Source organism: Rhynchophorus ferrugineus, unplaced genomic scaffold, assembly GCF_030347505.1.
Source record: "Rhynchophorus ferrugineus isolate W39M unplaced genomic scaffold, kcgeb_rfMv2 rfM3, whole genome shotgun sequence".
NCBI classification, from domain to species: Eukaryota; Metazoa; Arthropoda; class Insecta; order Coleoptera; family Curculionidae; genus Rhynchophorus; species Rhynchophorus ferrugineus.
In genome coordinates this window covers 13,969,451-13,994,019 of record NW_027472582.1, presented here as the reverse complement: position 1 = coordinate 13,994,019, position 24,569 = coordinate 13,969,451, and the positions used below count along the sequence as shown (strand labels likewise).

General features: G+C 33.9%; 1 protein-coding gene across 1 annotated transcript in view; it reads right to left on the bottom strand.

The window, feature by feature from the left end:
* LOC143194296 (calcium/calmodulin-dependent protein kinase kinase 1) overlaps positions 1 to 24,569 on the bottom strand; it is a 266,228-nt gene that overhangs the window by 144,060 nt on the left and 97,599 nt on the right. The window contains exon 2 of the mRNA XM_076400979.1: positions 21,851 to 21,956. Within this exon, the coding sequence (XP_076257094.1) occupies positions 21,851 to 21,869 (19 nt within the window). The 5' untranslated portion in view covers positions 21,870 to 21,956. The remainder of the gene's footprint in view (positions 1 to 21,850; positions 21,957 to 24,569) is intronic.

Genomic DNA, 24,569 nt, shown 5'->3' with positions numbered 1-24,569 from the left:
TTTGAGTAAAATGTTGTGCATTTCTCTTCAAGATTGTGTTATAAATGAAGCTGTTAATTAAGGGCTTACGGAAGCGCTATGGAAGTGGTACTGTTACAAGGGGTAGAGGAAAATAGAGAGAGACTTTTTTTCTTATTCCAGAATGAGCAGTTAGAACCAAGTGGTCGTTTGCTGATGTCGCTTCGGGTTCTGGTAGAGAAGTGTTTTGCGGGCAACAGAATTGGTTATCTACCGGGGTTTGTGGATGGATAGGGATTTTATCAGGTTTTTATCGTGTTCTAAGGCGCCTAGGGAGAACCTTACACTGAGCATGTTCTTGAAACTCTTCACGAACGGGATGCCTGATTCGAGGTGAGTGTTGACGTTCTTCTTAAACCATGGGGCATTCAGTAACGCACGGACTTTTTTTGGATTGGAACACTTGGAGTAGTAAGTCTCTCAGAAACGTACCTGTACCACACGTGTGCTCCGAAGAGGCAGACTGGACGGACTAGTATTTTATACAGAGTCGCTTTCTTGGGAATTGCGAGTTTTTTTTTTTTGAAGGCGAGCGGGAAGAGTAGACTGTACACGCCATTGCCTTTGCAGATAGCATGCTGGATTTGGGCTGACCATTGGAACCTGCGGTCGAACTGGAGACCGAGATATGATACCTTCTGGAGCAAGGGGATACTTTTGTCAATTTGGAGGAGATAAGCGCGGAACTCCTTCGTGCGGTGAAACAGGATAACCTGAGTTTTGCTCGGGTTTATCTGCAGCCGCCAGAATTTGTACCACGTAATCACCTGGTTCAGTTTGGCTTGAAGTCTGTCGCGGATGGCGTCGGGACTGTAACCGGTGGTAAACAAAGCTATATCATCTGCATAAAATTCTGTATGGGAATGTTTGTGGAGTGGGAAATCAGCCATATATAGGTTGAACAGGGTAAAGACTAGTGGGGCACCTTGTGGGACTCCTGCAGAGAGCTCCTGTTTTCGAGCGGAGACTGCGTCACCGATCCTCACTTGAAAGGATCTACCGTCCAAGTATGTATCAATCAGGGAAATTAGGTTATTCGGCAGACTAAGCTTGTTCGCTTTGAAGATTAGACCGTTGTGCCAAACTTGATCGAAAGCTTTGGAAACATCTAAAAAAAAATGGCTCCCGCTTTGTGATCTTTTCTTAACGTCTGGTGGGTGGCTGTTGAGACGCGAGCAGCTTGATGAAAGCTTGAGTGCTTGACATGGAAACCGAATTGTTCGTTCGGGTTTATAAGGTGTGCATTTGTGAAGCTGTTTAAAGCTTGTATATAGCATTTTCGGCAGGTTTGATGAAACAGTGGTGACCTAAAGGGTTATAGGTGTCGCTACAATTGTATGTTAATGTCCTTTTTGATTAATTTTTCATGTTGAAGCTCCACTGGCAGGCTTCACATTTTGAAGAAACATATAACCCAAGGCAATCGAATGCTGTGTGAAGCTTATTGAAAACTTAATCGATTTCAACATGTGAATACTGGTTTCGACGTGATAAAAGTAGTATTTTTGGCAGCAATGGCAACGAGAATCTGGAAATGCTGCAACTCAAAAAAATTTGATGACGAGGATTTGAAAGCATTACTCGGTGAAACTATGTATGGGGAACAAAGAAAAGGATCCAAGACACGACAAGTTCTTCAGAATAACAATACAAGTTGTTCTATCATATGAGTCGTGATCTATCTGAGCAGCATTTCACCACTTATGAAGATAATCAAATAAATAGGCCGAATACCTTCAGAGATACAGCGTTATTTCGAGATGGAATACGTAAATTGCCTGAAAGATGGGAAGAACTAGCGGTTATCGATGGCTAATATTTTAATTACTAATAAACTAAAAATTAAAAGAAATCACTCAAAAATCATTTAGAGGCCTAATATGTGCGTTACTTTTCAAGCTATCCTCGTATCAAACTCTCTAAGGTAATAAAGCCTGTAGAAATAAAAGCAAGTATTATAATTTTTTTGCAGAATTCCTATTGATTCAGTTTATTTACGTTAAATTAATAACTAATTAGTATATCAAGGCTAATGTGTTACAAAATTAGGAATATTGGTTATTGGGTTACGAGAGCAACAAGAGACACAGGAAATTATAGACAGCGGCAATTAGATAGTATTAATTGTGGTGTACGTATGTATGAGTGCTATTGGAGGGGGTCAGATTTGGTGATTGAGTGAGTAGGCGAAGGATAAGCCTTTGGGATATGTTATTGACAAATTATATTTTTACTAGTTTCACAAACGCATGGTTTTTTCATTACTCAGATTGTATCATCGGCTCTAAATTAATATTTCTAGTTGAATTGGTTATTAGTTATTAAAAAATAAATCCTATAATGGATGTTGCGATTTGCTATATATATATATATATATATATATATATATATATTCAAGTCATCAAATCTAAGTCAGAGCTTCATTTTAATACTTAGGGATAGCCGTAAAATTACTCTCTTCATATTTTTCTAGGAAGTTGATTTCAACTGAGAGAAACTTTATGCAATTACTTGCGTTTGCGGTCGTTCCATCGCGAAATGGGATAAAAGTTCCGGCAAAGGAAAGGAAACGGGATTTTTTCCAAAATTAAGTTAAGCCATTTGAGATTGGTACAATATTCCAACAGAAAAATGTCTGTATTAATATTTCATCGACCGTAGAATTCTGTAAAAGCTTTCTTAAAAGCGATATTTAGATAGTAAAGTGGCTGCGACAGAAACATTTTGTGAAAAAACATTAGAATTCTATAAGAATTAGTGAATTTTTATACATTTCTACACAATGTTGAATATTAGTATGATATGTAACTAATATATAACATAACAACGTTGGTGTTTTATATGTTTTTATACACCCTCTTAAAATTTTGCGTTATTATACAACAGTACCTTCTTTTTTACTATTGTTACTTTCACAGTAAGTAGTATTTTTTATTTTTAGTTTGTTTAATTAATTGTTTAATGTTGCGAAATCAGTGAAAAACAAGTATTTGTACGTTAATCTAAGATGTGGTTAACCTGTGTGTGCTCACCCTCCAATATATTTTCTCCGTTTCGTCTCAATATTTGAAAACACTAGTTTTTTTTGCAGCTTCTATTTGATCTGCAAGTTCTTTTGCGTTGAATATTCGTACAGCTTTAATTTTTCGATGTTTTTCAATAGATAAGTTTACTAGGATTGTTTGCACATTGTATAAGATCGGAACGTGTCGACGAAGAAGTGGTATAGTCAAATTTGAATTGAAAGTATTTTAGCAATATCTTATTTATAATGTTGAATGTGTCGTATTTAAAACTCTGAAGATTTAAATATATAGGTTATATTTCACTCGTAGTGTGGAAATTAACTGTTGGAAGCTAACATCTAGATATTAGTTTGTACGTTTCACTAATACTTATTTTTAGTTGAATATACAATTCTTGTTTATTGAAAGTGTAAAGAATTGGGGGTTTTCTTGAAATAATAAACTACTACCTGAGATTACAGGTTTGTTGATAGTTAATCCTTTATCAGGTTTATATGATGTCGAACTGTAAATATTTAGGTTGTGGAACACATTCCTTATTTGTATATTTGTTACTGTCATTTTGCTTTTATGGATGGATTTTAATAATTTTTCCTTTGTATTTAGTATCAACTAAAATATATTGATGGGATTGATAAATAACTTAATATATAAAATATGGTCTGTAAAATAGCAAAACATAAAAGAGAAAAAAAACACCCTTGTAGCGTAAAAATCGTTGCTATATTATATTATAACTGGTTGAAAAAATGCATCTAGTGCAAGAATCCTAGTGTAAAAGGTGTGGATATGTTAATACGTGCGTTAATACCGTCAACAAAGTTGAGTAGACATGGTTGAAAGCTTCTGCTTTAAAATTAGAGATATTTGCTGGATATAGTTTATAATTAAACCTGTCTAAACTATTATGGAAGATATTGATTTAAAATGGTGCGTTTGAGGGGATTATGGGAAGAAGAACGACCGTTGTGTGATCATAAAGATGGAACTAATTAGTAGCTAATAATGGACCGTATGATTCCGTATGTCGTTTGCGTAGTCTTACAATAATAATCTAATATATAACCTTATTTAAAAGCGTGTAGGTTTGACTTCAAATTTGATATAAAACAGACAGACAAAAATGCTTTGACGTTATTATATTTTACAGTATAAATTCTTATATTTCGTTTTCTTTCTCAATTTGAGTACGAAAATGTTATCTTCTTCTTTAGCATCATATTATATGATTGTTTTAGAGGATTTTAAAGAAACATTGAATGTTTAACATTATTCTAGTAGTATTCTTTTGAAAATATAATTGAATAAGAAACGTATTTTATATAAAAATATCTCAGCTGGAAGTCTAAGGTAAGGTGACCTTCTTGCCATGTTTTTAAACTAAATTGTTTCGTATTTCTCTGTTATTGGAAATGGGAAAAGGGGTAATATCCAAGAATTGTACATCGCTAAAACGGCTACAAATACTAGAACAGGTGTATGTACTTTGAAAGTTACATACATTATGCAGTTTGGGATATGGCTACAAGTTTGCTGTTTATATAATAATATTTATGTATGTATCTGGAAACGGATTTGTATAATATAAACGTAGTTTTCACGTTGTCGCTGCTTTGGGAATATGTTGTTAAATTTTGAGAATCAGAATTTAAATTTCATCAGAATAATACACCTCTGCATAAAGGTGCTTAGGAAACGGGAAAAGTGTGGGAGTTGAGGATGATTTTCGTAATTTTGTATTCACAGATATCCATGTTTTTAAAAATTTGAAAAAAAAATTTAAGTATGCAATTAAATATAAAATGATATCAAAATATATACAGAAAAAAAAAATAAATATATATATATATATATATATATATATATATATATATATATATATATATATTTACATTTTGTGTAAGATCTCATGACATTACGCTTAACATGGTTATATCATTATGAAATATTGACCCGTATCCAACTTAAGTGCCTTCGAAGTACTATAATCATTTGCAGGGAAGAAAACAACCACTTAAAAAGCGATGAAATGTATATATAGTAATTTGTATTGGCCAATAAACACTCATAAATTGCTACTTGTAGTGCGTCCGCAGAGTTAATGGTGGTTGACCTCTTTTTCTCTTCACACGTATACACACATTTTTCTTGTATGTTTTAATTGAGTTGAAGGATAAAATAATAATAATTGAAGGAATAGCAATATGATATTATTTTTTTAGATGTCTGTTTTGTCTGCATGAATATTTTGACGGATTTCATAGTTAGCCGTGTTTCTGCATTCGTTTTCAACTTTTCAATGTTTGACGATTACTTTTGATAGCTTTTTTTTAACTGAACCGAAGAAAAATTTTAATTTCTAGGCGATTTAGTTAAAAAATTCATTGGTATTCCGTAAAATGGAGATTGCTAAAGGGAAAATGAGAAAAGTTCCAAATTAGTAGAAGTAATGACAGTGTTGGGTCCCAGGAAGAATTCTTCAACAGCCTCTCTACTTACAGAGAATCATATTACAGTGCCAGTGTAATTTGAATTATGTAAAAATGTATAGGTGATCGATAACTAGTAACACACATCATTATCTTCGGTCCATAATCGGACCATAGCACGTCTACGAGAGCGTCTACCCCTTAACCAGTACACTGCCATTATCTGGTATTGCAAGCTACTTTGAATATTCTTCAGATAGAAGTCTGTGAGACAAACTATTATAATCTACGTTTTTGGATGTATTCTTCAGTGACTAAATGATTAAATGACTTCATTTCTAATGTATTCTTATATTGCCCAAGTCTTGGAGTCGTACATAAGCATCAGCAAGAGAATCAATCGAATGAGACTGGCAGAAGCAAAAGTTTCTGCTGATTACTCGACTGTTTACTGTTTACTAATTCACCAGTAATCAGACAAAATTTGTACGGGTGCCAAACGTCTGCAAAATTTTTCAAAATATTATTTACAATAATTACAAGTTATAAACTTGCAAACGTTGTTTTGCTTGTTTTCATAAATTTCAAATGGCTGCTTAATATTTTTTATTACTCTGGTTGAAAATTCCGAGGCCAAGTAAATCAGTAAGAAACAGATTGCGTCTCTAGATAATAACTTTGACCAAGAACGAGATAATGAGGGCCCGTTCTTCTCAGCAAAATACGTTAAGAGGGCAGATCGATAATTTTAAATATCAAGCTCCTGGGGTTTTTATTCGAAATATTTTTATTGTATTGCAGCTTCATTGTATATTGGTATGGGCACAATAACTAATATATCTTAAATCATCTAAAAACCATATTACATTGGATTCACCGAAAAGAAAGAAAGAAAGAAAGATGAGCAGTTTTATCAATATAAAAATAATTTAATACAATTATTTTAGAGGAAACTGGAAAGTATCCACAGAAAACAGAGATATGCAGCTCTTTGAGGGATATAAATCATCACTTCAAACACTGTTAGGAAATAATATATGCATTTAATTTACTATAATGTTAAAATATATTACATTTTATAACATTTTTGCTTCATTACTTATATATGGTGGGGCAAAAGTCCCGCTACCAGTTCGATTGTGCGCCATCTTGGTTATATGACGTTTAGCTAAGTTTCGCTTTAACCATTGTGTTTCGTAGATATCCAAATTTTATTATGGATAAATATACGCCACAAGATCATCCATAACAAAATTTTTACTTTTGATTTTTGCCGCACCTGTTATATTAGAATGTTGATATATATGGAAGCTAAAATAAACTGAAATAGGTAAAACGTCAACGTTAAATGTGGCAACATTGTACCGTTTTGACGTCATAAATTGAAATGAATTGTGTTCACCATTACTTTCGATATACTATAGCTCTACACTCCAGAATAATTGTGGTATTACTACTGAATAATAAATATAGTTTGAATCAAGGGAACAAGGACATTTTAACTTGTTGATTAGCAAAAACACAGTGTTATTGATTGAGAACGTATTTTCCAGGCAATTGTATGTTAATTTAAAAAGAAAACGCCTCGTAATTTCGATGAAGTTTCCGACGAAATTATTACCCGGCAAAGGAAAACTTTGTAATATAGGCACCAGAAAAAAAAAGAAGAAGTGTAAGATATAAAGGGAGAACTTTTCCCTGCTTATATCAAACGAAGGGAAATTTCCGAGAATACTCACTCCCATTATGAATTATTTATTTTACGTTGAGAAGTGTTGTACAAAGCAAAATAAATACTAGATAAGCAAAAGCAAGTTAACCGGAATTTTTGTTTGTTCGTTTGTCGGAGATCCTTCAAACTTCAGTTTGACTGGTGAGTTTTTTTTATGGTTTGTTCGCAGCATATGTATTATATATACGAGGTTGTTCAGAAAGTTTCGTCGTTTATTGAAAAACCGATGGCAAATACATTTTATGGCTATATTTAATTAATCAATCTACATATAAAATTTATTTTCAAAAATTCGAACATGTTGATGGTCTAGTTGTATTTGAATGTCTTTTGGTACTATTGTTTAAATACTTCATCTGGCCAATGTTCAAACGTTTTGGAGTCATATTTAATACATTGATACTTCAGAATCAAACAAGAACATGCCTACTCTGATTTGAGGAAAATATAAACAGGTGTGCATAGGAACTTCTGTACCCTCGGCACTTCTCTACATTCAATGAAAATATTGCCACTATATTTGCCGATAATACTGCAATCCTAGACATTGGGATCACTAAATAAATAGAGAAGTTACAAACAGCAATACTGGACAGAAGAATGGAGCATCAAAATGGATAAAAATAAGTCAGCATATTGATTTTAGCAACAAAAAATTAAGCACAAGCACATTATATGTACATCAGCAAGTAGTTTACCAAAAACGAAGATTTTTCTCCGCCCTATTATGACTGGCGATCAATGCTATTGATCTACTATGATAACTCCTGGCATAAAAGGTCATGTGTGCTAAAAAAGACTAAAAAGACATAAAAAGACTAGAAGTATTATCCACATTGACATCTTAGTTGTTAAAATCGAATGAGACTGTTCTGTGCAGATATCTTCCGATATCTACTGAATCAATTAAAAATAAGGAACGCTTCAGGCCCCGGGGCCCTAGTCTAGGTAATTTGACAAATGTTCCAACCAAACTAGAACAAAAAGGTGTTGTCCCTGATGGGAATCGAATCCGTGACCTCCGCTCATTAGTTTAATATATTTTAACAGCTACACCATATAAAGAATTGCCTGTATTATTTCTACGACATCTCGTATGATACAGTTAGTGCTTAAAAAGCAAACTAAATGACTTTTACACTGAACTACTTCCGATTTTTCGTCACATAAGTTCAGGAATAGCATTATACGCAAATATCTACTTATTTTAAATAAAAATGTGTACATATATGTGTATACTTTGTACGTGCCTTTGTACGTGAAGTTTGAGGGTTTCCCTCGATTTCCCCCCTTTCTCCCATCCCGACTTGGTTCCAATGGAAACACCTTGGACGTGCACTTTTTCGAATAAAGAAGGAGTTTTGAAAATAGATCCATTATTGATGGAGAAATAAAAATTACACACATTAATAAAATATACAGCCGAACATAGCACCTCCCCCCTTTTCAATGTCGGTTAAAAAGTGAGAAATTGATTGGAATAAATAAGACAGGATATCAAAAATAATATAATTTAAAACGTTATAATGTAAGATAATCTCATATTTCTTCAGTTCTTTTTTTAATTTAAATTTAAATTTAATTTAAATATATTTAAATATACATATAAGTATATATGTTTAGCGATTTTAATTTTTGTTAGACATTGTGCGAGTATAAAAGCACACATACGAACAAAAGCAAATAATGTAAAGGTTCCATAATTTAAATTACTTTACACTTTTATGGTCGTATAAAAAGGTTATGCTAACAATTGTGCTGAGTGAGCTCTAAACGCGTACCCAGACAATATGGTTGACAATAAAGAGGCGAGAAAAATTAATGAAAATAAAAGTTAAACATAAAGGTGGGTTAATTTAATTAATTTTGATTGCTTCAGTTATATTCCGGGGTTATTCTATCTAAATATACAATATATGTATACATGTAGACAGAAAGTGTTTTATTTTCAAAAGTTAAATTGAGTTCATCGATGTTGACTGTTGACTGAAAGAAGTCGATAGTTGTAAAAGTATAATTTTCTTTTACTCGAAAAAACTTTTTCTTAACTTCTTTTGTCGACAATACGGGTAGAGTGGATCTACACAGAAATGTTCTGAGCAAATATGTATCAAAATTATTAAATTAGTTCTGATATGTGGAGAATAATAATCAGAATGGTAGCATGAAAAAATAAAAATGGAAATAAAAGAAAAAACCTATCAAATGTATCTACAAACTATTTGAACAAAAAGTCAACAAGGACAGGAATAAAACTTAAAGAAAGAGGCAAGGGTAAACAGAAAGGTAATTTGAAACTAAAAATTTGTACAAAGTTTTAAAAACTTGCATAAGAGAAAAAAAAATGTAATTATTGAAAAATACTTCAGGAATTTTCTAGGGAGCAAAATACTAAAAAGTATCCAAACCAGCAAAAAAAAGAGTGGGAGCACAGTGGAGATAAAACTTGAAGAATTAAATTATGTGGCAAAGTATAAGAAATGGAAAAATGGAAAGCACCGGTTTAAGATGATATAGGGAAATAATGAGGAACTATGAACGTGCTGCTTCACCAAGACAATGCTTCGTGTCAAAAAATGTTCGTCGAGTGTAGAGGTGATCGCCGAAACTGAGGCTTATTTTGACGCAAAGGACAAATCTTACTACCAAAATGGTATCCAAAAGATGGAGAGTTGCTATAATCGGTGTATCACCCTTGAAGGTATTTATGTTGAATTAAAAAAAATTGCCAAAATATGTGTTTTATTATGGTAAGCCGGAGGCTTTTCAATTGACCTGTTATATGTATTATTTAGGTATATAAAATTAACTTTGGTAGAATAAGGAAGGTTTGCAAGATAAGCCGTTTAACAGGTATTATTGTATAGTTTAGAAGGATTAGATCGGTACATTTCAAAACAACATTTAATTAATTGATTCAAATCTATAGACACGTTAATGACAGATTAAAAATAAAATTGACCCCAACCGTGTTTCCCTCATTTCCGAATGTTAATTACGATATAAATACCCGTATTTTCCGTTAGCGTTTTCCCTTTTAACGGAACACCCTTCTCGACGCGTGGGCGGCGGTGTCATGTAGTTATTGACCTCAAGTTTTCGGGTTCTCCGTCAAAAAAGGCCGGGAATATGAATTAGGCTTCATTTGTCAGAAAGCGTATGTAGAGAAGGAAATGGTATTAACAAAAAGCTTTCAAGATTATTACGCTAAAGCGTATTTTTTCGAATAAGAGGACGTTTTCTGGGCAGACAGAGACGTGGGATTAATATAGGAATGGTATGATACGGAGTTCGTGCAAGTTGATTTTATAATAGAACGTAGCTCGCCTCAGAGTTTTTCAAAGAAATTGCGATGGAACTGATTATTAATTAATATAATGCGATAATTTAATTAAAAATGTTCATCTATGCAAATAAAAATGTAATTTTAATGAGCGTATACGTTTACATATTACCTATATATTATAGACCATGAAATTAATTTTAAATGATTTGATCTCATCCGGAGTATTTGCAATCAATTTTATGTTGAAGCACGGAGAAATAGAGATTTAATTTTATAGGACATTTTGGGGAAATGTTTCGCGAAGTCCAAAATTTAGATGTCGCTACTATTAACTTATTACTTGCACTTCGTTTCTATGATACGTTTATTGTTTATTTATTTTGAGCGCCAATTTCATATAGCTGGCATAAGGAATAGTGGGTTTAGAGATTAAATTAATAATTCCTTATATATACAAGTCGGTAATACAAAAAGTAAAGTGAATTATCGATCTAGAATGTGTTGTGTACCCGGATGTACAGGTAGTAAAGAAATGCTGAATCGTTTTCATTCTAAGAAGTTTTTCGATAACATTAAAAAATGGCTGATAATGTTACAAATCCCAAACCGATTGAATTAAGTATCATAGAAATGTATGATCGTTACAGCATATTTTGTTGTTGTAAGAAAGAAATTAATCCCCTTCCGAGAGAAGCTATACAAAAATATATACTTTTCTTCTTGGATCAATAGTTGCAGCTCCAATAAGATACAAATCTATTAAGAGAGGATTAACCAATATTCAATACAGGAGTAATTTTGGTGTAAAATATATTGCCCAAGTAAGAACAAATTTGTTGAAGTGTTATCAATTTAAGAACTGCCTTAAGAGGTTTACTTAATTAAAGAAAAAAGTGTAATTATCCAAATTAATTTATTGGCTTACTTATTTTTTTTTGGATCTAGCTCATGGATTATACATTATGGGAATGTACATCCTCGGGCAGTACGTTTTAGGTATTATTTGAAGCGCTCAACATAAGTTAATTTTTTTTCACCTCCTTGGACTTTAGAAAATTGTGAAGAGGATGAACATGAGGGCTCTTTAGATAATTTACAATCTATACTAACGGGGGATGACTCTAAAACTTCAATTCCAAATGTTCCTATATGAACAAACGAGTCAAGACAATATCTTATGCTCCAGAAAAGTGTTTTTATTATATCGTCAGTAGATCTCTTTATTTTAAACTCTTTTGTTCTATCTCGCGATATTGCCACGTCGATAATATAACATATTTTTGTCAAATATGTTTAAAAAATGTAAATTTAAAACTCTTTAATTGTACACTATATAATGATTTTCCAGATAAAATAAGTAATAAGAAGTGCTATGTGGATATATTTATTTTTACAGATTATATTTAATTCATTTGTTGAATTAATAAATTTCTTTCAGATTTTTTTTAATTTAAATTTTATCGCTCAATTAACCGTGACTTCAGGGCGGTCACGCGCCGCGCCTGTGTGGCAAACTTTATTAAAGAACCAATGAAATGTCTTCACAGTCTTTGGCAACAATTCTAAACCGTGTGGCAGCGAAGCCATACTGTAATCTGGATAACTTGTGATCACTCAATGCAAGGAGTTGCACTGGGTGCGGCAGATATCCCATTCGAGTTGCAACAGTGTATCCTTCACAAATTTTGCGTGCAAAAGTGCTCCGATTATAACTATGCAAGAAGGTGACTTTACATCTGTTACTTCTTGCTAGTGTTGTTTTTTATAATTATAAGTTATTTAAATTGTTTGGTTGATGTCGGTGGATATCTGCAGTGACAGTTTTATTTGGTTATAGCAGCTCGTAATACATTTTCCCATATTCATTCCTATGCATTTGTCGTCATGAATATTCCGTTTCGTTGTCGATATAAACGGTTCTCCTGTACAAACCACGGACTTTGACAGTTCAGATGCCCTAAGATAACATATATATTTTTGAAGTGATATTAAACAGTATTGCAAAAATAATCTTTTATAACTAAAGTAGTTAATATAATCAACAAGCTTCACAAAGTTAAATTTAGGGAGACTTTTTATTATTTGTATTCATAATAAGTAATCATACATTACATTGTGCCATTCTCTGTAGTCCAGATTTGACATTACAATTAAGTAACTATTTGTTTTGTTCTAATCAATCTCTCATAGTCAAGTGATTTGTGAAGCTTAATATCCCTGGGCCTTCAAAAATACTATCAATAGATCTCTCATTGTTTCCTATTTACAATTGTACTAATTGTTTGCATAAATATTTTGATAATATAAAAACATAGACCTTTAGGAAATTGTGAAGAGGATGAACATGAAGGCTCTATAAATAAGTTACATTCTGTACTAATGTGGGATTACTCTATAACTTGAATTCCAGATATTCCTATATGAATAAACGAGTCAAAACCATATCTTATGCTCCAGAAAAGTGTTTGTATTATACTGTCAGTAGATCTCTTTATTTTAAAGTATTTTATTCCATCCCGCGATATTGCCACATTTATTTTGGGCCTTCAAAAATACAATTAATAGATCCCTCATTGTTTCCTACTTACAATTGTACTAATTGCTTGCATAAATATTTTAATAATATAAAAACGTAGAGGAATTATCTTCAAAGATATTAGCAAAGGTGATGAACTGAAAATCAGGTAAGAAATGTTTGAACATTGAACACATGATTATTTCACTCTGAACTGTTTGTTGTCATATTCCCATTTTTGGCAATACTTTAATATAGAAATGGTGTAAAATTAAAACCTTGAAATAAGCATAGAAAAACACTTTTAATACTAGCTTTATAATTTTTATATCATTACGACAGATCAAAGAGATTATTTACCATAAAAAAAAGTTAAAAGACGAAACCCATTCGAAAAACAAACCATGCAGTTCTCTCCGATTTTACGTCGAAATTTGGCGCTCGTTTCTATTCCGCCGGACTTTTCCAAGAAGTGAATGAAAGTCGTAAATTTCGCGAAAATAGTTTAAACCAATTTATTGAAGCAGTTAATGTCCTTACCGCGAACTTTACTTCCTCGTAAATTTTAACTTCAGTCTTAGCCCAGTTACCGCCGGTGATGAGAAATTCTTTCAGTATGTTCTCGCACTAATCCGCAGTCCATTGGAAAATAGAACACGAAGCGGGTCAATGAGTTTCCTCAGTTATTGACCAATAAAGATGGAGAGAAGTTTATTGAGGATTGGAGAAATTATATTTGTTAAGTAAATAAATCGAATGTATCCAACGCACAAGTGAAAACATTTAATAGGATACATTATTTAGAGAGATAAATTTGGATTTGGCTATTACGTATTTTGTTATTTAAATTATAACAGGTCTATTGAAAAGTTCCCAGCCTAAGTAAAGCATATTTTTTTGGCAAAAACAGTTTTTTATGCAACATAATTCCCTTCAAGGGTGATACACTGCTTGTAGCGACCATCCAACTTTTCGATATCATTTTTGTAGTCCGATTTGTCCTTTGCCTCAAAATATGCCTCAGTTTCGGCGACCACCTCTTCATTCGACGAAAATTTCTTCCTACCGAGCATTCTTTTGAGATCTGAGAACAGGAAATAGTCGCTGAGGACAGATCTGGAGAATACGGTGAATACTAGATGGGGAAGCAATTCGAAGCCCAATTCATGGATTTTTGCCATCGTTTTCACTGACTTGTGATACGGTGCATTGTCTTGGTGACCAATAACCCTATGTAATAATCGCTGTTGATGGCCCTTCCTTTTTCAAGGTAGTCAATGAAAATTATTCCATGCACATCCCAAAATACAGACGCCATAACCTTGTCAGCCGAATGTTGCGTTTTCCCACGCTTTGGAATGGGTTTATCGTGTGCAGTCCACTCGGATGACTGTCGATTGGACTTCGGAGTGAAGTAATGAAGCCATGTTTCATCCATTGTCACATATCGATGCAAGAACTCGGGTTTATTGCGCTTGATCATCTTCAAATACTGCTCCGAATAATCAACTCGTCGTTGTATTCGGTCAAAAGTGAGCTTGCGCGGCACCCACTTTGCACAGAGCTTTCTCATACCCAAATATTCGTAAATGATACGATGTACACGTTCAGATGATATCTTTAGAGTGTCTGCTATTTTATTTTATTTCTATTTACAGTCATTCAAAATTATTTTGTGGATTTTATTAATGTTTTCGTCGATAACAACCTGTTTTGGTTCACTGCGTTCACGTCTAAACTTAGCATACCAATCCGTGATAGTTGATTTTCCTAGAGCAGTGTCCGGAAACTCGGCATCAAGCCAAGTTTTTGCTTCAAATTTATACACGCATCTTTTGAGAGTTAGGACTAACTAAAAAACATATTGATTAATTCTAGTGGCGCCATCTATGTGCTGCCGTGGACTCTTCAATTGACCTGTTGTAGGTCAGATGTGGCTAGAATTGGTTGAGAGTAAAGGTTGAAGAATGTGATGAAATTAAACAGAATTTTGCTAAGATAAAAGAACAGTGTACAGTGATACTATGAAATAATTAAATTTGCTAACAAAATGATCTAATGACAAGGAAAATAAAATGCAATATTATATAAAAGTATAAGTAAAAAAATTATTGTTTTGTAAAAATAATGATGTATTTACTGAGATTTATTTCAGCTTAAAAGTGCGATCACCCATTCATTTTAGGCTAGTAAATGTATCATACGTTATTTGAAAGCTCGAGGTAGTCAATTCATCAATGGGATTTGTGGATCAAGAATAGCAGCGACCATACTTGATCATATTTGGAGATTTTCAAGGGGATTTCACTGTTTTCATATACAGTGTTGGCTTTTTCATTTGGTTTTAACTATATTGGGTTTGATCTAAACAATTTTGGCCCAGTTACCGCCGGTGATGAGAAATTCTTTCAGTATGTTCTCGCGCTAATCCGCAGTCCATTGGAAAATAGAACAGGGAGCGGGCCAATTTCACTGTTTTTATATATAGTGTTGGCTTTTTTATTTGGTTTTAACTATATTGTCTGGGTGTGATCTAAACGATTTTGGTCTTTTTTATGGTAATTGTTCAAATATGTAAATTAATTTAAATATATACGTTTTTATAAAAATAGAAAGGCATATAGAAATTATTTTTATTATTTCATTATATTTAATAATTTTTTAAATAAAATGTGTTATTTCAAAAAATATTCAATGTTGATTTCCCTCGTTATATATAATTTCAACACTAAATCAATTATTTATCAAATTTGTGTATAATTATTTATACAAACTAATGATGTGTAATATAATGTTTTTATAAAAATATAATGGCTGGACATATATTAAATAAAATGTGTGATTTTAAACCAAACTCGGGTTATTCTCTGTTTAAAAATTAAATGGAGCTCAATAATGCGCCAAATCCGAAGATGACTGAGGAGTAACGTATCCTACAAGCACCAGATTTATTATTAGTTTTACAATGTTTTGTAAATACCTCAAAACTTATTCGTACACCCTATAACTTCAATTACATAATAACAGATATATCGTTTCGAATATTCCATTCGATAATAAGTACCCATAAAACGAGAACCAACCCGAAAAACGTAATCGTTATTTTAATAGAAATCACATGAATTTTCTTCTTCTTAAGTTTCAGTTTAAACGATCATAAAAGTTTCGTCGATCGGTGCTCGAGCAGTCTTTCCCGACCATAAATTTTCCTGTCTAAAATCGCGCAGGAAAAGGTTTTCCTGCCTCGCAAAATAAACGAGTTAGTATGGTCGCTTGAACAGAACCTTCATGGAATATTAGTATGCTCATAACTGGGAAGTTATGGGGATATTATGCGGACCGGGATGAGTGAAACAAATTCCCGCTTTCTGTTAAAAGTTTAAGTGTCGTTGATTAATGAAATTTATAAATTTAACACAAGTTAACTAGTTTTGTAATATTTACTCGACATATTTAACATATTACTTATTTAGTAGTACACCTGAAAAATATTTTTTACAGATTGAACCGACTTGAAAAAATAAATAAAAAACTCATTAAAAAGAAAAAATAATCAAACTTAGACTTTTAACGCAAAGACAAACGTTTTAAAATAAAATATGTACGTAATAATCGTTGTAATAACTAAATAAAAATAAATAAAAACCTTCATTAACCTATCTACTACTACATGTATTTTATGTTCTACTATATACACGCAATTTAGCTTAATACCTACCTACCTATATATCTATTTATAATATTATTTTAATTACTACAAACTGATCAACGATAACAGTTATATCAAATTAGAGTTTTTTATATATTTTTTAAAAGTCTTCTTTTACTAACTAGGGTTCATCTGGACTGGACCTACGGTGTAAAGTAGGCTCTGAACCAGGGTCCTCGGCATTAAGCCTAATGACTGACTTGAAAACCATCCCAGAACCCCGGTTTTACCCAGCCTGGTTACTGGCGTGACTGGGATCATTTTCCTTGTCGGACTTTGCACTGTTACATAGGACAATCACAAACATAACTTCACGGCCATAGAGGCGCCAAATTTGGCAGGTTTAAAATTTATATGGAGGAAGAATTTCTAGACTAATAATGTTTATGTAACATGCGTTACAAACAAGAAAAATAAAAAAAATTGTATCACGACACAAACTAATTTCTGAAAACAATTTACATTTTTAAAAAACCTCTTAACATCTTCTTCGAGACTTAAGCTTTGAAAATACGGAAAAAATAGATTTTTTCACGCGTAAAAGACAAAAAAAAGAGAACAAACCGAAATAACTTCTTCTGAAATCAACTTCTACATACCAACATCATTCAGATAAATGGTTTTATGAAAATTTTTACATTAAAAATCCTTTATCGTTATATACCTCGAGTTAGTTGAGTATAAACACCGACATGTCAGCCAAAATCCCCTGTCAGATCTCACGAAATAAAACAACAACAATAAGGTGCTTAAACAGAAATCGACGTCGTGTATCTTAATATTCATAATGCGCTGTATCTCGCACGGTAACGGTTTCAGGATTATTCTTCAACACACACAGTGGATGTAATTATGCTAAAAGTTTTTAAAATCAGAGCTTGTAAAAATAGAAACAGTATGATGCTACAAACTTTTTGAATGATCTGATCTTCACTGATAAACGCACTATATTCGCTGATACACATGTTGAGGTTTCTAGTATTCCTAACTGTAAATTGCAGGCTTGAGAAGTAATGAAGAAGAGGTCAATGTATTGACACTTGGCCTGCTGTTGAAAATTTCAACGGGAACCAGCTAGTGCAACAGCTAGTGCAAGAGTTCGAGTATTTGGGATCAATAATACAGACCACATTAGCAAGCCGAATCTGCTGATCTGCAGGAGCATTTCCGAAAGAGTGTGTTTGAGAAAATGTGTTTTGAGGCGTGGTAATCTTCTTGACATTAACTCCGATATTGACACAATGACACACAATTTTTTTTAGGAAATTTTTTACCCTTATATACCTCGAGTTAGTTAACTATAGACACCAACATGTCAGCCAAAACCCCCTGTCAGACCTCACGAAATAAAACAACAACAATAAGGTGCTTAAACAGAAATCGACGTCGTGTATCTTAATATTCATAATGCGCTGTATCTCGCACGGTAACGGTTTCAGGATTACTCTTCAACACAACAGTGGATGTAATTATGCTAAAAGTTTTTAAAATCAGAGGTTATAAAAATAGAAACAGTATGAAGCTACAAACTTTTTGAATGATCTGATCTTCACTGATCGACGCACTATATTCGCTGATATACATGTTGAGGTTTCTAGTATTCTTAACTGTAAATTGCAGGCTTGAGAAGTAATGAAGAAGAGGTCAATGTATTGACACTTGGCCTGCTGTTGAAAATTTCAACGGGAACCAGCTAGTGCAACATCTGGTGCAAGAGTTCGAGTATTTGGGATCAATAATACAGACCACATTAGCAAGCCGAATCTGCTGATCTGCAGGAGCATTTCCGAAAGAGTGTGTTTGAGAAAGTGTGTTTCTTCAGGCGTGGTAATCTTCTTGACATTAACTCCCATATATTATGATGATTAACATAATGACACACAATTTTTTTAGGAAATTTTTTTATCCTTATATACCTCGAGTTAGTTAACTATAGACACCAACATGTCAGCCAAAACCCCTTGTCAGACCTCACGAAATAATAATAACAAGAATAAGGTGCTTAAACCGAAATCGACGTCGTGTATCTTAATATTCATAATGCAGTGTCTCTCACGCGGTAACGGTTTCAGGATTACTCTTCAACACAACAGTGGATGTAATTATGCTAAAAGTTTTTAAAATCAGAGGTTATAAAAATAGAAACAATATGATGCTACAAACTTTTTGAATGATCTGATCTTCACTGATAAACGCACTATATTCGCTGATACACATGTTGAGGCTTCTAGTATTCTTAACTGTAAATTGCAGGCTTGAGAAGTAATGAAGAAGAGGTCAATGTATTGACACTTGGCCTGCTGTTGAAAATTTCAACGGGAACCAGCTAGTGCAACAGCTAGTGCAAGAGTTCGAGTATTTGGGATCAATAATACAGACCACATTAGCAAGCCGAATCTGCTGATCTGCAGGAGCATTTCCGAAAGAGTGTGTTTGAGAAAATGTATTTTGAGGCGTGGTAATCTTCTTGACATTAACTCCGATATATTATGATGATTGACACAATGACACAGAATTTTTTTTAGGAAATTTTTTACCCTTATATACCTCGAGTTAGTTAACTATAGACACCAACATGTCAGCCAAAACCCCCTGTCAGACCTCACGAAATAATAATAACAACAAGAATAAGGTGCTTAAACCGAAATCGACGTCGTGTATCTTAATATGCATAATGCGGTGTCTCTCGCACGGTAACGGTTTCAGGATTACTCTTCAACACAACAGTGGATGTAATTATGCTAAAAGTTTTTAAAATCAGAGGTTATAAAAATAGAAACAGTATGAAGCTACAAACTTTTTGAATGATCTGATCTTCACTGATCGATGCACTATATTCGCTGATACACATGTTGAGGTTTCTAGTATTCTTAACTGTAAATTGCAGGCTTGAGAAGTAATGAAGAAGAGGTCAATGTATTGACACTTGGCCTGCTGTTGAAAATTTCAACGGGAACCAGCTAGTGCAACAGCTAGTGTAAGAGTTCGAGTATTTGGGATCAATAATACAGATCACATTAGCAAGCCGAATCTGCTGATCTGCAGGAGCATTTCCGAAAGAGTGTGTTTGAGAAAGTGTGTTTCTTGAGGCGTGGTAATCTTCTTGACATTAACTCCGATATATTATGATGATTAACATAATGACACACAATTTTTTTAGGAAATTTTTTATCCTTATATACCTCGAGTTAGTTAACTATAGACACCAACATGTCAGCCAAAACCACCTGTCAAACCTCACGAAATAATAATAACAAGAATAAGGTGCTTAAACCGAAATCGACGTCGTGTATCTTAATATTCATAATGCAGTGTCTCTCGCACGGTAACGTTTAAAGACGGCTCGAATACATTTCGGTTTAAATTTTCCCATTTTAACCCTTGGCGAATGCATATTTTAAAAGCAATCTTATCTCGTCCGAGTCGGGCGGCCAGAGCACGAAATCGGTTCTAAATAAAGTTAGGAACGGGGATGTTCGGAAGATACACGTCGGCGGTGAAGCCCGTAGCGGTACGCTATAAATTACAGCATCAAAGTTTTACGGAGGTCGGGAGGACGGGCCCGACGAAATTCAATAGCACGACTTTTAAACATTTTTAATTAAGACTTTGAATTTCCGTTCATATTTCGAGAGAACACGCTGTACTTTATTCGGAACGAACAAGTTTACTTCCATTCGAGAACAGTTTTCTTTGGAGAATTCTAATCCTCGTCATCTGAGGGGTTGTTCGAGTCTTCTGTCTGTTTAATTTTTTTTTATTGTCGGTGTTTTTATTTTTGTGTATATTTTTTTTTTGAAGTGTGTTGTTATGATATGCTGATTTGTGTAAAATTTAATGTAAAAAATGGTTCGTTTAAATGCAGAAACAAAGTAAAAGTCTTGCCTCTCATCATATGAAGGTTCCAATAGAGTGATTATTTTTCAAAGTGTGTTGTTATGATATGCTGATTTGTGTAAAATTTAATGTAAAAAATGGTCCGTTTAAATGCAGAAACAAAGTGAAAGTCTTGCATCCCATCTTATGAAGGCTCAAATAGCCCTAGTCCAGAATTGGCTTTTAACAATATACAATGATAAATTTAAGGGAAATTCTTTTGAGCTCCTGTAAAAAACCTCCGTCCAGTAAGCTCTGTTCTTTGTTTTCAATACTGGAGACGACACATAGCATCTACCAACATATTGGACGCATCTTGGAAACCAGAACTGGGAATCATGAAGACAGCTAAATCCTATTTCGGAAAGTAGGTCCGGTACCAGGTACATGGATACAGGGGATGCGGTCGGGAGTACGAGAATGGGTCTGACTAGGAATTAGATATGAAAGGAGAGGCGGTACAATCGACCTTATCGACGGTAAATTTAAGAGGGAGTTGTTGGTGGCGGTAAGTCAGACGAATGGTACTTGTAGGTAGCAGTACCTCTACACCCGACAACCCGAAGGCACCAAACGATAATCTGAGAGCAGAGTTTCGGAGCAATTTGAGGTAGGATTCGGGGCAGCGTTCTATAGCAAAGAGCTGTAATAATAATATAAATTTGGGAAAATGATCGATAGATATATTATTATTATTATTACAGTTTCCTAAATAACATTAGTGTGGCGGTGGTATAGCTATTGCAAATATTAAGAGTATATAGGTTTACAGATCGGCAATGTGGTCCGGTAGCAACGATCGAATATGTCTGGCACAAGTCATTTCTTTCATGTTTTAAATAGGATGGACTAGTCCTCGAAACCATAAAATATAACAGAGATTCTTTAAATAATTGAAGATTAATGCCTCTTTAAATTATCAAGATAATTTATTATGTTCTTAAAAAAGCACGACTATCATGCCATAATAAATTATGAATAAACATAAATATTTCTACGCCGAATCCGGTCAGGGTTAAGATTAATCAAAACATAAATCATAGAAATAAGCTGACCCAGAAACATCAACCAATCGTTTGTTCTCGTTTCGCCTGCAGCCCCATGACCGGCCGAGATATAATCCGGCCGAATTTGAACAACATTTATTGGGCTTAAAATACAAACAGTAGTTGCCTAGACAGGGAACATACAACAATGCCGGAGATAAGTCGATGGCTTTATGTATAGAGCCGTCCCATTCTATATCCGGTTAAACCTACCGTGTTGCAGTGTGGCCATGTGGCTTCGATGCCTCCCGGCAGTGGTCGCCGTCTCTGGCACAACAGAATGTCATCTATCGACCAACTCGCGATCCACGATGGGTCCCTGAAAAAGTAAATGAATTAATATTTCTTTCCGATACACTGATTTAATAACTAATTAATAACTAAATTATGCACATGAGTGCTATACATTTTCGATGAATGTCGTCGGTATAAATGCAAAAAGAATTGCCTATTATAAATATCCCAACTCATTAAGCCAATTCCGCGTACAGACAGTGATTCATTGCTAACACATCAATTGAAAAGTCCCCGGCCTACCATAGTATAACACATTTTTGGGCAAAAGTAGTTTTTTTATTCAACATAATTCCCTTCAAGGGTGATACACTGATTATAGCGACCCTCCAACTTTTCGATACAATTTTTGTAGTACGAGGCCTCAAATTTCTTCCCAGCGAGCAGTCTTTTGAAATTTAAGAATAGGAAATAGCCGCTGGGGATCAGATCTAGAGAATACGGTGGATGAGGAAACAATTCAAATCCCAATTCATATATTTTTACCATCATTTTCATTAACTTGTGACACGGTGCATTGTCTTGGTGAAGCAGCACTTTCTTTTTCTTCAAATGCAGCCGTTTTTCAGCGATTTCGTCTTTCAAACGATTCAATAACACTATGTAATAGTGGCTGTTGATGGTCCTTCCTTTTTCAAGGTAGTCAATGAAAATTATTCCATACGCATCCCAAAATACAGACGCTATAACCTTGCCAGCCGACTGTTGCGTTTTCCCACGCTTTCGAGCGGGTTCATCGTGTGCAGTCTACTTGGATGACTGTTGATTGAACTTCGGAGTGAAATAATGGAGCCATTTTCACATATCGACGCAAAAACTCGGATTTATTACGCTTGATCATCTTCAAGCACTGCTCCAAATCATCAACCCGTCGTTGCTTTTGGTTAAAAGTGAGCTGGCGCGGCACCCACTTTGCACAGATCTTTCTTATACACAAATATTCGTGAATGATATGATATACACGTTTAATTGATATCTTTATGTCATTCAAACTCATTTTGCGGATTTTTCAAATGTTTTCGTCGGTAACAACCTCTTTTGAGCGTCCACTGCGTTCACCGTCTTCGGTGCTCATTTCACCACGTCTAAACTTAGCATATCAATCCTTGATGGATCCTTGCTTCAACTGCATTTTTTCCCTTCAAAAAAGCAATATTTTATCAACACGCGAAATCCTTTTTATCCGTTTTTTCCACAATAACAAAAGTTGTTTCACACAAAATGCTATAATTCACAAACTAATGATCCGACAGTTGTCAAATTTATACACGCATTTTTGAAGGTTAGGGCTAACTGAAAAACATATGTATTTAGTTCTAGTACTGCCATCTATGTGTCAGGCCGGAGAATTTTCAATTGACCTGTTTATTTGTCCACCTAAAAAGTAAAGTGCCTTAGGAATTTCGTCTTCAATACCGGCGAACAATGAAAGCGACTTCGTTATGAAAGAAAATCATTTCAATTTGGAGTGAAGTGCAACTGAGTGATTTAATTCGAGATTTGAATTTATCGAAACAAAAAGCATAGGAGCTTGAATCACGGTTGCAGGAATGGAAACATTTTGACCCTAAATCGCAAGTCACTATATACAGAAATACAATTCAAGAAATTTTATTTTATTGTCATTCTTCAAAAAAGAAAATGACGTGTGTTTCTGTAATGATATTAAAGGTATATTTGATGTGATGAATACAGCATACGATCGAAGCGAATGGCGCTTGTGCATAGATGGTTCTGAGTACAGTTTGAAGGCAGCTGTAATCCGCATATAAATAGACCTTCATTTCACAAAATGTATAACTACCGATAAACCACGTAATCGACAATTTGTTTTAAAATTTCCATAAATTTGAGGCTCGAATATCTCAAAATATATTTTCTCAAACACATTCTTTCGGAAATGCTCCTGCAGATCAGCTAATTCGGCTTGCTAATGTGTTCTCCTGTATTATTGATCCCAAATACTTGAACTCTTGCACTAGCTGTTGCACTAGCTGGTTCCCGTTGAAATTTTCAACAGCAGGCGCTCCGTCAAGTGTCAATACATTGACCTCTTCTTCATTACTTCTCAAGCCTGCAATTTATACTTAAGAATGCTAGAAGCCTCAACATGTGTATCAGCCAATATAGTGCGTTGATCAACGAAGGTGAGATCATTCAAAAAATTTTTAGCATCATACTGTTTCTATTTTTATAACCTCTGATTTTAAAAACTCTTAGCATAATTACATCCACTGTTGTGTTGAAGAGTGGTCCTGAGACTGAGAAATCAAATTTCAGTGATAACTATCTAACAATCTGTCAACTAAGTTACTACTGTATGGAAGATAAAATATGGAGAAAAGCGTCATAAACGTTATTTTTGAGTTCACGGATGTTAAGATATCCTATAATAGATTCTATAATATTACTAGGTATTTCTATAGAACTATTTCATTCGTACAAGTTATAGGTATACGCTATAGGTATATAATTTATTCACCATCTCTAAATATTTCCATTATCCAACAACTTTTGAATTTAGTACTCATTATTTCCCTATATCAGTAGAAGTTTTGCATAGTTTAGTGCTTTTGCCCAATTTTAATCGCCTCTTATATATCTGCGGTTTGTTAAGGCCTGTGCAGAATATGGTGTG